The 13,337-nt window shown below is 39.8% G+C and overlaps 1 protein-coding gene across 1 annotated transcript; it reads right to left on the bottom strand.

Moving 5' to 3' along the window:
* Positions 1-2,380: 2,380 nt before the first annotated feature.
* Positions 2,381-3,349, bottom strand: LOC125280941 (olfactory receptor-like protein OLF4). Its single transcript, XM_048211717.1, has one exon. It carries the CDS (start codon positions 3,347-3,349, stop codon positions 2,381-2,383), a length of 969 nt encoding a protein of 322 aa, XP_048067674.1.
* Between the last annotated feature and the right edge of the window lie 9,988 nt (positions 3,350-13,337).

The raw sequence follows: 13,337 nt of genomic DNA, 5'->3' as shown, positions 1-13,337 counted from the left end.
GAAGAAAAATCTAAAGTTATTTTGGAGTCATTTCAGCCCTATTAGCTGGTACAGAGAATTGCTCCTTGCATAAATGTGCATGTGGTTCTGTAATTAGGACTCTGGGCATTCAGATAGGAAAATCGATTCATTGTGAGCATTAAGGCCAGCTGTTGTACTCTAAATTGTTTGTCTAAATATCTATATTCCTAAAATTTCATGCGAATGGGAACATTCAATCTTTTCACTTCTTTATGAGTTTCTCTCAAGCTTTCTTTCAATACCGTAGATAGTTTATAATGGGCTACAGAGAGGGTTATGATTCTTGTGCACATACAAATATGCATGTGAGTATATTTTCTTGAAATAAAATGTACATGAATATACGTATATTTGCATACACACAACCCTTAGTGTTGAACATCCTTTGGACCCAACAAAGTATTTCCACACACTTCATCTAGCCTTACAACATCCCTTGAAGTTATGTTTATGATTCCACAATGCCTTCTGAAGATAACGAAGGCTAAGGGATTACACCCTAACAATTGCATAAGGAGCTCGTAGAGTTTACTGTGCACCTTCTGGAGTTCCATGGAAATGAAGCCATGCAGTATGCACCCATGATTTTTCAATAACTCTTTCAATTCCTAAAGTTGTACAATTCAAATATGCACAGTTTATCACATGTAATAATTCTCCAATAAATTAATTAAAATTTGAAATTCTACTGGGTCTGGAACCCAGTTAGCTGAGTAATACCTAACGGGATGGGAGAGCTCTCTCCCAACTGTGAAAAAGCAAAGGATGTTAAAATAGTGGAATTGACTTAAGATAATTCACATTTGATAAACTCATTTTTTGGTAAACTAGGAGATTGGCTTACATATATAAAAGGAGTAAAGGAGTAAAGTGTCATTAATTGATTCAAGACAGAAGACCACTTCAGCCACACACCTCATGCATGAGCCTTAGAAACATACTCTGTAGGGGCACCCGGGTGGCTCAGTTGGTTGAGTGTCTGCCTTCCACTCAGGTCATGATCCCAGGGTCCTGGGATAGAGTCCCACATCAGGCTCCCTGCTCAGTGGGGAGCCTGCTTCTCCCTCTGCCTTCTGGTTCCCCTGCTTGTGGTCTCTCTCTGTCTCTATGTCTTTGGCAAATAAATAAAATCTTTAAAAAACAGAAACAAAAACAAAAAGAAATTAATCTATACATTTGCACCGGATTAAGGACTCATGAGGAGCCCTGCAGAGATCAGAACAACTCCTTACCCTGCAATCCCTTGCTTAATAAAGATGTTATAATAAGCCATCTTATCTTAGGTTGCTTTGTATGCAGCAATAGCTAACTGGCATAACAATCAAATCAGGCAGGACTCCTGGCATTTGTAATAATCTGATTTTTTTATTCTAAGCATTTGTTCTGGTACTTGAGGGTAGGCTTCATGATTACTCTGTTCTTCAAGTTTATCTCTGTATTAAAAAATGACTCCATTGAGGCCCCTTTGAGGTAACATGGAAAGTGTGGAAGGACATGCATGTGTGTCCAAACCTCATGCCTCTGAATCATACACCTGCACAGGAATCCAAGCCTGCGGGTGAGTCATCCTGTGGTTATGAGGATGATATGTATACAGTGGATGATACTGATGCTGTTCTCTTGCTGTCCATTTAGAGGTTACGGCAAAATTTCAAATGAGTGGGAGATAATACATTTAGGGAAATGGAAGGAATCATATTTATATGGAGCACTGGAAATTTTCAACCAGAATCCAGAAAATAATTTAATAAAACCCCCAACATGCCACCAGTCTTTCATCGTAAGGAATACACCTTCCAGATGGAATCTGATATGCCATAATTCAATAGGTAGATGAAGTGCCTGAGAAAGAAGTATTTTGCATAACAATAAATGTGTGCTTTAATATTTTGCTTCATCATTCTTGAAGTCAAGTGTGATTCTAAGGCCATGTTCTATCAATCTATTTTTTTTTCCATATTTGTCTTCCAGCAGCTGTGGTGGCCAAGAGTAGATTTTCCACAGAAGTAGTATTCAGTATTCAGTATTCAAACTAAAGAAATAATACTCACTCTGATACACTTTGTTCAAGAAGAAATTATTCTTATCAGATTCATGTCATCTTTTGAATAAGTGAGAATGTCCAAATAGTTCACATCTGAGGTTAGGAATGACATTGAGAGAGTAGGAAAATGACAAAGGAAAGATCGCTTGGGTATGAACATTATCACGAAGCTTAATAAAGTGAATTATGTAAATTATGCAGAGAGGTTGAAATAAAAAAAATTAAAATTCCAGGTAAAAAATAGAAGAGGCATGTTCTAATTCCACAATCTGACCAAAGAACCTCAAAATTTGGCTGAGGCTTTGGGCCCTGCCGTCATGGGCACTTCTTCAGCTCCAGGATGATTGTCCCTTTCAGAGCTGCCATCCCAGAGAATCTCATCAGAGCCTCCTTTATGTCTCTGTTCCTCAGGCTGTAGATGAAGGGGTTCAGCATGGGGGTGACCACCGTGTACATCACCGAGGCCACTGCACTTGCGTGGGAGCTCTGGGGAGCAGCAGAGCTAAGGTACACTCCTAGGCTGATACAATAAAATAAGGAGACAACCGACAGGTGAGATGCACAGGTAGAAAATGCTTTATACTTGCCCTGGGCTGATGATATTCCTAGTATGGTGGAAACTATCTCAGAGTAAGTGTAATGGATCCCCAAAAAGGGACTACCAACCAGCAACATAGCTGCAAAATATAGCACCATGTTATTGAGAGAGTTGTCAGAACATGCATGTTGGATCATCTGATTGAGTTCACAGAAAAAGTGGGGGATTTCCATCTCTGTACAGAAGGACAGCCATAGCACCACTGAGGTTTGTAACAGGGAATGCAGGGCACTTATGATCCAGGACACCAGAACCAGCAGTCCACAGAGCTGGGGGTTCATGATGACCACGTAGTGCAGGGGGTGACAGATGGCCACAAAGCGGTCATAGGCCATCACAGTCAGGAGAAAGACATCTAATCCTGCAAAAAGCATGAAAAAATACATCTCGCTGAGGCAGCCTTTGTAAGTGATCACTTTGTTCTGAGTCTGGATGTTCCACAGCATCTTGGGGACGGTGGTGGAAGTGAAACAGATGTCTACAAAGGACAGGTTGGCCAGGAAGAAGTACATGGGAGTGTGGAGGTGGGAGTCAGAGCTGACGGCCAGGATGAGAAGCAGGTTTCCAAACACAGTGATCAGGTACATGGAGAGGAAAAGCCCAAATAGGAGGGGCTGCAGTTCTGGTTTTTCTGAAAATCCCAGAAGCTGGAACTCTGAAATTCCTGTATTGTTTCCTGGGTCCATGTGGTGGAGGTGACTACCAGCACAGGAGAAAATAACATGACTAATTTTCACACAAATGCACAATGCTCAAATTCTGGAAATGCTACAATATATATTTTCCTGTCAAGAAACTAATTTCAATATTTTTGAATGGATCTGGGCCCCTTGAGGGTTTTCCCACTTCTTCTGTTTAGGAATTTCCATCCCACTATCAGATTTCCCCATAGGTCAGGTACTATACAGTTTGATAAGAAATTATTCATGCATCTGAGGAATATATGGAGTGTCACCCATGTTTCAGGAACTCCTAGTCATAAAATAGAGGGTGTCAAATAGCAAAAGCCCCTACAATTCACTGGTGGTTATAGAGTGGGTGGGGTGTTAGGTTGGGTGTTCAATCAAGATTGGGTAAGAAGGTGACATTTGAACAGAGACCTCAAGGAATAGAGCGTGGAAGACAGGCGGTCTAATTGGCAGAGGGAAAGGCCAGTGCAAAGTCCCTGAGGACCTGCTTCTGTCAGAAAATCAAGGCTCAGAAGGAAGTCAGTGTGTTGAGGGGAATGGATAAGAGGGAGATTGATAAGAGGTGGTGGCAGTGAAATTCCTAGAATCATGTGGCCTCATAGCTGCCTAAAATTCAAGACACAGGGACTTCCTCGTCCACACTATGTACTTCTTGCACTTTATGATCTTATTGCAATAGCGTCCTGTCAATCGTACATCCCTCCTTAATATCATCTGTTGATTGAGTTTGGCCGATGTATTATAAGGGTCAGCTTGTAATAGAGGAACCAAGTATCCCTGCTCTGAGGACTGCTGTCACTCACCAAGGTGCCCACTTGTATATCCACAAACACACATACACACATACACACTGTCACATACACACAACACAGCACACCACATCCTCCTGGTGTGTGTTACTTCTACGTCTTTCTCACTTCCCCTCTACTCGCTTCAACACACTGTTTAAGAAATGAATGCATACACATCATATTACCTTTCCCATAAGGAATGTATACATAGTACCCAGAAATTCCTATTTGTAGCAACCCAGGGACAAATCATCTTGGGGCTCCATTTTGGAATGGCCACTTTCTGACCTGTCTGTAAAGAAATATAAATCATTGTGTTCAATAAACAGAGAGAGCAGGTGGGGGAGAAATGAGATGGACTTAGGAGTAAAATGAACTAATAAGCTCAGTTGTCCTGAGAGACTGTGAGGAAGGAAGTCTTCTTTTGTTCTGCTGGCATCCCATCATGCTTTTATCCCATTTATACCCAGCAAAAATAATAAAAGAGCAAAAACAAATTTGTTCTTGGGGTGCCTGGGTGTCTCAGTCAGTTAGGCTTCTGCCTTTAGCACAGGATATGATCCCAGGGTCCTGGGATCAAGCCCCAAGTCCGGCTCTCTGCTCAGCGGGGAGCCTGCCTCTCCTCTCCCTCTGCCTGCCTTTCTGCCTCCTTTGCTCTCTCTTTGTCAAATAGATAGATAGATAAATAAATAAACAAATAAATAAATAATCTTTAAAATAAATAAATAAATTTGTCCAAAACACAAAGTAGTGACATCTTTATGATATGAAACACCTTACAGATTGACCATCACAAGAGAATAATGAGTAAAGAGAATAAGCCAGCACACCAAATATTTGGGCATTTTTATTATCAGGTAGCAGATACCTTAGACTTGTTTTTCCTGTGCTTTTTTCATATTTATGGGAACAATTGGTTTTTATTTGGTCCAATAGAGGATGAGGTGAGCCCCTTTAACACTGTTCATGTGACATCTTTTTTTGGTTTATTTCTTATTCTTAGGCTTTGGGTTTTAGTCACTTTCTTGAGAAATTCAGGAGCACAATTACTCATGGTTCTGTTCCTTGTCCACAATGCAAAGGCCTCCCCAGACTCTGTAAAGTCTTAGACATACCCTGGCAGTCTCTCCTCTTACTCTGAATACTCTTCATGTGACTTGTCCGAAGACAGTATTTTGGACTCACGTTTATCTCACTGCGCTCTTGTCTGTCACTCTGATGTAAGGACCAAAGGAGCAGGGACTTCCCCTGCACTATTCATCTTTCCTTGTGGGTATGAATATATATGCACTTGTATAGAAACAAATTCAAGAAAATGAAACATTATGAAATACAAAGAATGACAGAGGAGCTAAAATGAGGTTAAAAGGAGCAGACTCAGTACCATGAAGGGAGTTTAGAGAACGAAACAGGAAACAGGATCTACAGGAGCAGGAATTCCACAAAATCAACACGGACAAATGATAAAATGCCCCAAGACCTTGAAATAAAAACGTATTCAGAAATTTCTGGACATAGCTGATGCTCTTTTAGTATGTGTTGACTGAATCAGGAGTTAGGTCTCATTATATATGGACATTTAAAATGTGACAAAGCTGCATTTCAATTTAGTTGGAAAACACTGGATTGTTGGTGGAAGTTGGCACAAAGCGCTGTCTACATGGAAGGAAGCGCAGTGGCTCCTGGTCTCACACATCTCACAAACATCAGAAGGAATAAGCCCTCAGCGTAAGAGGAATCATTCCACTTTATCTGCACATCTAGAAAACACTATAAAACCCACAGTTGGGCAAACCATCCTAATTAAGGTGAGAAACTCAGAACTAGGATAGACATATTTTACTGAATAAAAATAAACTATTTTAGGTCCAAAAATATTTATCTGAAACTCAATAGAGAAACTGATATACAACAATTATTTGAAATGCTGGTAAGTACAGATAAATAGGCATATAATATGTGCACATACAACAATAACACACAAATGAATCAAATATAAGAATCTTTGCTTGCGCTCACCAATAGCTTAAAAAATTAGCAAGAACGCTCTTTCACACCCATCATCCCAAGAAAACACTCAAAGGGCTGTCACAGTGATCGGGTTGTAATTTTTAAACAGGTGGCAATGGGGTATGTTCTATTTTGCTGTCAGAATTGTAAAGTGTTACAGCACCTTGGGCAGGCTCTGAAGACAGTTACAAATATTAAAAATACAAATGCCCTTTGGGGTGCCTGGCTGACTCATTCAGTATAGCATAGGGCTTTTAAGCTTGGGGTTATAAGTCCAAGACCCATGTTGGGGGAAGAGATTACGTAAAAAGTTAAATATTTTTTTAAAAATGCATATATGCATGGAGCACTGGGTGTTATACACAAACAATGAACCATGGAACACTACATCAAAAACTAATGAGCTACTGTATAGTAACTAACATATCGTAATAAAAAATAATAATAAAAATACAGATATGCTTTAACTCAGGATTTCTCAGTCTGTGAACTACAGACATTCTGGGCCAGATCCTTCTCTGTGGTGGGCTGTGTCCTGTGCATTGTAGGGTGTTTATGGCGTCCCTGCCCTCCACACATCCCTCCTCAATGTGACATCCCAAAATGTCTTGGAACATTGCTTAATGTTCCCTGGGGGACAAAATCACCTTTGGTTGAGAAACATAGTTTTATCTCTTTAAAAATATTTTGTAGCATTGATATAACCATAATTTTATGGGGGAAAACATGAAAGACCACCAAAAATGTAAGTGGCAGAACCACACCATGAAATGTGATGGAGACTTTGAAATAATGAATCAGCATTACACTGGCTGATTAGACAGTCTTGTAGCCAGTACTCCTGAGTCAGAAGGACTGAGGGAGAAAAGCTAGAAAAAAGATTGTGCCAGAACATAACGAGTACTTATGATATGCATAGGTGTCTTTGTATGCATTTAAATTGAAAGTTTGTGAATGTGTATGTGTGCTTAGCACAAAATAGTTTTAAGAGAAATGAAGTCCTTTTGAAGAAAGAAGAACAGTGAAAATGCACTTAGGTGAAGCAGAGTGGCTCAAAATAGCTGTCTGAAATGAAATTGAAGGGAGACCCAAAACTAGCTTCTGAACAAAAAGATTTAAAAGAGGTGGGTGGGGTTGGGGTAACTGGGTGATGGGCATTAAGGAGGACACGTGATGTGATGAGCACTGGGTGTTGTACGCAACTGATGAATCGCTGAACTCTACTTCTGAAACTAATGATGCACTATTTGTTTACTGATTGAATTTACATGAAATAAGATAAGTATAAAAAAATAGAAGAGTAATAATTTAGTGAATTTCACATGGGTCCAAATCTACGTTGGATTGCGAATGACTCAGGAATAAAAGAATATGAAAAAGTCTTTTAATGTGAAGAGAAAACAGTATCTAAAGTTTTAGTTTCATCTCACATAAAGACACATGGGACAAGTGTGCTTATGGAAGGGAACTGTGATTCATGGTCAAACATAACAAGAAGAATCCCTTCCAAGTGATGGCATTTTATTTTACAAATAGATCCAATAATAAAGGCCACAAGGAACAATAAGGACTACAGAGATGTGAACACTAGTTGGAAATATTTAAAATGGGTGATTTGTGAGCAGTAAGTATGCAGAAGGACATTCACTTTCATTTTTTGGAAACATGGTATTCACAAGTGAAGAATATTAATGTGACAGATCAACTTTTTCAGAAAAAAAAAAATCCTAGAAAAAGCAGTGGCGTGAATATATGATTAACTCAGACTTTACCACACAAAGGTTATACACTCTCACACATTCTGAAAAATACATCTACACGTACATGAAAAACCAAAATGGCAAGTAGTTAAATTGATTAAATATACAGCAGTTCTTTGCTCAAAATAATGTAATAAAAAAAGGAATAAAACTACTCTGACCCCACTATGCAAACACCAAGGAATCCCACAGATAATTTTCAACCAAAAAAGAGTGGCTAGCTAACCCAGACCATATTCAGGCTCACAGGTAATGAGGTAATTGTAAAGGAAGCTCCTTAGCATACTCTTTTTCACATAATCCATGTAAAACATTACATTTGAATACACGAGAGAGAGGAGGTACTGTGATATGTAGGTTTCATGTACTGCTCTTGCGAGGAAGTACCTGCAAAAATTCTTGCCTCTTGATCTTTCTGCTCGGTATGGAAACGTAGTCTAATATGTCCCATCTTAAAAGAGAAAAGACTTATACTCCTTCACTCTATAACCCTCCACAGTTCATACTTGACTTTTCTACTCTGGTTAGCTGCAATGATCCCTGGTCTCATGTCCTACTTTTATGCATCCTATCCACTGTCTGATTGAGTTTCCGTTATTAGCACTTTAGTAGTTAAGTTTGAACCTTGCATTTCTGAGTTCAATATTCACTTCTGTTTTTAGCATCAGAAATACGTAAATGAATTCATCAATGCATTTCTTAATCAAGCCAGCAAACAGCCACAGCAAACTCTCAGCTCTGGATTGGGCTGGATTGGTCCTCAGATGACCTCAGCTAAATGCTCTTGACTTTCATTCTCTTGACCTTCTCCTGCGTTCCCTACTGGGCAGTAAAACTCATCTACATGGGGTCTCAGAGAAGAAGGTTTCTACCTGGACATCAAAATACCTGTCTGGTTGGTAGATGATGGAGGACAGAGCTCTGTCCCCAGACAAGAGAGCAGGAATGAATCAGACTTCAGTGCCCCATCCAGACTCAGGACTGCACAAGAGACGACCCAGTCTTGTCCAGCCTGAGGTTGCCTGTGCTGTGGGACTGCAACAGAGGAAGTATTTACAGCTGGTTCAGTCTGCTCATTAGGCACATTTCCCTCTGTTCCTCCCACCTGTAGGCACATGATTTCCCTGCAGGACACTAGTGTGGACAGAAAGGAAAATTTTCCTGTTGAATTACTGTTCACAGGAGACCGGGTGATAGACCAGGTGAAGTCAGTTTTTCTTACTCTTTTTCTATTTCTTCTGCCTTACAGAGATCTAAACTCCCAGAACTTTATCTCATTCTTGAGTGAACATTTTTTCCTGATTAAGACTGAGGAATTGATCCTGACTAGGTCCCTTCAGTCCTTCAAGGAATTGACTTGGGCTGGAGAAACACTTCTGATATCTCTAGGAAGTTACTTCCCCCCCTTTTTTTCTTTTTTTTAAATAATGATATTTTTTATTATATTATGTTAGTCACCATAGAGTACCTCCCTAGTTTTTGATGTAAAGTTCCATGATTCATTATTTGCATTAACACCCAGTGCACCATGCAATACGTGCCCTCCATAATACCCATCACCAGCCTATCCCATTTCTCCCCGAAGCCCTCAGTTTCCCAGAGTCCATAGTCTCTCATGCTTCATTCCCTCTTCTGTGTACCCCCCTTTCTTCTTCCCTTTCTGCTCCTACCGATCTTCCTACTTCTTATGTTCCATAAATGAGTGAAACCATATGATAATTGTCTTTGTCTGCTTGACTTATTTCCCTTTGCATTATCTCCTCCAGTGCCGTCCATGTTGTAGCAAATTGTGAGACATTGTTCTTTTTGATGGGTGAGTAATATTCCATTGTATATATGGACCACATCTTCTTAATCCGGTCATCTGTTGAAGGGCATCTCGGCTCGTTCCATGATTTAGCTATTGTGGACAATGCTGCTATGAGCATTGGGGTGCATATGGCCCTTTTCTTCACTACGTCTGTATCTTTAGGGTAAATAACCAGTAGTGCAACTGCTGGATCATAGGGTAGCTCAATTTTTAACTTTTTAAAGGACCTCCACACTGTTTTCCAGAGTTACTATACCAACTTGCATTCCCACCAACAATGTAGGAGGGATCCCCTTTCTCCACATCCTCTCCAACAATCGTTGTTTCCTGCCTTGTCAATTTTTGCCATTCTAACTGGCGTAAGGTGGTATCTCAGTGTGGTTTTGATTTGTATTTCCCTGATGGCTAATAACGTTGAACATTTTTCATGTGTCTGTTAGCCATTTGTATGTCTTCAATGGAAAAGTGTCTGTTCATATCTTCTGCCCATTTTATGATTTGTTTATTTGTTTCTCGTGTATTGAGTTTGAGAAGTTCTTTGTAGATCTTGGATACCAGTCTTTTATCTGTAGTGTCATTTGCAGATATCTTCTCCCATTCCGTGGACTGCCTCTTAGTTTTTTTGACTGTTTCCTTGGCTGTGCAGAAGCTTTTTACCTTGATGAAGTCCCACAAGTTCATTTTTTCTTTTGTTTCTCATGCTTATGGAGATGTGTCATGAAAAAGGTTGCTGTGGCCGATGTCGTAGAGGTTGATGCCTATGTTCTCCTCTAGGATTTTGATGGATTCCTGTCTCACATCAAGGTCTTTCATCCGTTTGGAGTTTATCTTTGTGTATGGTGTGAGAGAGTGGTCAAGTTTCATTCTTTTGCATGTAGCTGTCCAATTTTCCCAGCACCATTTATTGAAGAGACTGTCTTTTTTCCACTGGATGTTTTTTCCTGCTTTGTCACTTTCCCCTTTTTCAACAAAGACGATAAGTTTGTTCTTTTAATATAAACTCTGGCCTTACATTCCTTGGCTTCATGACCATTTTGTCAAAACAATTGGGAATTTCACACTTCTTTTTTTTTTTTCTATCACAAATTCAGAGCTAGGAATTAAAATGTCACTATAAATTTTTTGTTAATCGTAAGAGATATATTTAGATATTTTATTCATCATAATCCAAGTTTAGTACTTTATAGCAATTTTCTGATGTAATTTTTATAAAAGTCCATTCTGTGGGGAAGCACTAGTGTGAATTCCATTCCCTATAGAGACAGAAGGCTTGAAGAATTTAGTGAGATCCTCAAAATTATCATTGCAGAAAGGGATAGGTGTTGATTGAATTGTCAGGATGGTTCCAGTTTTTAAACTCTGTGCCAGTTGTCCCAACAAGAGGTGGTCTTTTTCCCCTGGGCACAACTGGCAATGTCTTAGGGATGCTGCTAAACACCTCCACTAAGCAGGACAGCTCCCAACAAAGATAATGACCCTGCCTCAAAGGTCAGATTGAGAGTGTGAGATAATGCACTCTAGACCAGCACTTCTTTAACTTCAAAGTGCGTGTGAATCACCTAGGATTCTGGCTCAGATGCAGATTCTGCTTTAGAAGATGCTGGTGGGCCCAGGAGTTCAGCGTTTCTAACAAGCTCCTGAGTGACGTTGATGCTGCAGGTCATGGTCTGTGGACCACTCTCTGAGTAGCAAGCCTGTGGCCCTGTGTTAGAGTAAGGTGCAGGTGGTTCTTCACACACACACACACACGCACACGCACACGCACACACACATGTTTGCATAAAGTTTTGAGAGACAAGTGTATGCACTCATTCTATGGGCTCTGATAAATTTCTGTTTGTTTCTTTTATGTAAGGACCCTTGAGTAGCACTAAATGCAATACTTTTGGAAAAGACTTTCTAGTAGGCAGAATAAGAGCCTCCTGAAGTTGCCCACATTCTAATACCTACAAACTTTGACTATGCTATGTGTATAGGAAGAGGGAGTTTAAGGTAGCAAATGGAATAAGGCTGTTAATGAGCTGACTTTTAACTAAGACTGGCCAAGATTATGCAGAGGGAACTAATATAATCACCATGTTCCTCTAAATGTGGGAGAGGAAGGCAGAGTAGTTGGATCAGAGAGAAATGTGAAGATGCCACATCAATGACTTTGAAGGTGGATAAGGGATGATGAGCCAAAAACTCCTTGCTACAAGAAACTGCAAAAGGAAAGGATAGTCTCTCCTGGAACATCCACAAGGAACCAGACACTGCAGACATCTTGATTTTACCCCACTGAGACTTAGGTCAGGCTTCTGACCTCCAAAACAGTAAGAGCATAAATTTGTTTCTTGGTAATTTCTTACAGCAGAAATAGTAATATAATATAGACATTTATCCAATATGATTGTTTTGGAGGAAAGCGAATGTCAGTCTATTACTTCTTTGCTCTTCTCTTGAGTAAGGGCATTTTGTTGTGAAATCCAACTCTAATTGTTAGCAGAAAGTAAATAAATAAAGTCAGTGTGGAGCTTCTGTTCCATGGCTGAAACATAAATGGAATGGGAGAAGTTAATTCCCCATTGCTAAAATATAAATATGACTTTATGAATATATGTATTTAAATTTATTTACTTACTTACTTAAGCTACTTTGTTTTAAGAAATCTCAATGCCCAATGTGCAGCTTGAACTCATGACCCAGAGATCAAGAGTTGCCGCTCAGGGTGCATGGCTGGCTCAGTGGGGGGAAGGCATGACTTTTTTTTTTCAATTAACCAATATATAATTTCTTTTTGATGTAGTGTTCAACAATTCATAAATTGCGTATAACACCTAGTGTTCATCACAACATGTGCCCTCCTTAATATTCATCACCACTTACCCCATCTCTCCACCCTCCTCCCTTCTGTAACCCTCAATTTGTTTTCTGGAGTCCAGAGCCTCTCATATTTTCTCTCCCTCTCTAATTTCTTCCCGTTCAGTTTTTCTTCCCTTCCACTGTGGTCCTCCACATTATTCCTTATGTTCCAAGTATGAGTGAAACCATATGAGTATTGTTTTTCTCTGCTTGATTTATTTCACTCAGCATAATCCCCTCCAGTTCCACCCATGATGATGCAAATGGCAGGTATTCATCCTTTCTGATGGCTGAGTAATATTCCATTGTGTATATGAACCATATCTTCTTTATCCATTCATTTGTTGAAGGGCATCTTGGCTCTTTCCACTGTTTGGCTATGGTGGACATTGCTGCTATGAACATTGGGGTGCAGGTGTCACTTCAGATCACTGTATTTATAACTTTGGGGTAAATAATTAGTAGTGCAATTGGTAGATCATAGCGTAGCTCTGTTTGGAACTTCCTGAGGAACCTCTGTACTGTTTTCCAGAGTGACTCTACCAGCTTGCATTCCCACCAACAGTGTGGGAGGTTCGCCTTTCTCCTTACCTTGGGAACATTTGTTGTTTCCTGTCTTGTAATTTTTTGCCATTCTAACTGGTGTGAGGTGGTATTTCTTTGTGGTTTTGGTTTCTATTACCCTGATAACAAGTGATGTTGTGCATTTTTCTATGTGTCTGTTGGCTATTTGGATGTCTTCTTTGAAGGAATGTCTGTTCATGCCTTCTGGC

This window comes from Ursus arctos, unplaced genomic scaffold (genome assembly GCF_023065955.2).
Source record: "Ursus arctos isolate Adak ecotype North America unplaced genomic scaffold, UrsArc2.0 scaffold_14, whole genome shotgun sequence".
NCBI lineage: Eukaryota > Metazoa > Chordata > Mammalia > Carnivora > Ursidae > Ursus > Ursus arctos.
This window is presented reverse-complemented; position numbering and strand designations above follow the sequence as displayed.

What these genes read in the sequence shown, in the direction of transcription:
- LOC125280941 (XM_048211717.1), bottom strand. Translation starts at nt 3,349, where the DNA reads ATGGACCCAGGAAACAATACAGGAATTTCAGAGTTCCAGCTTCTGGGA.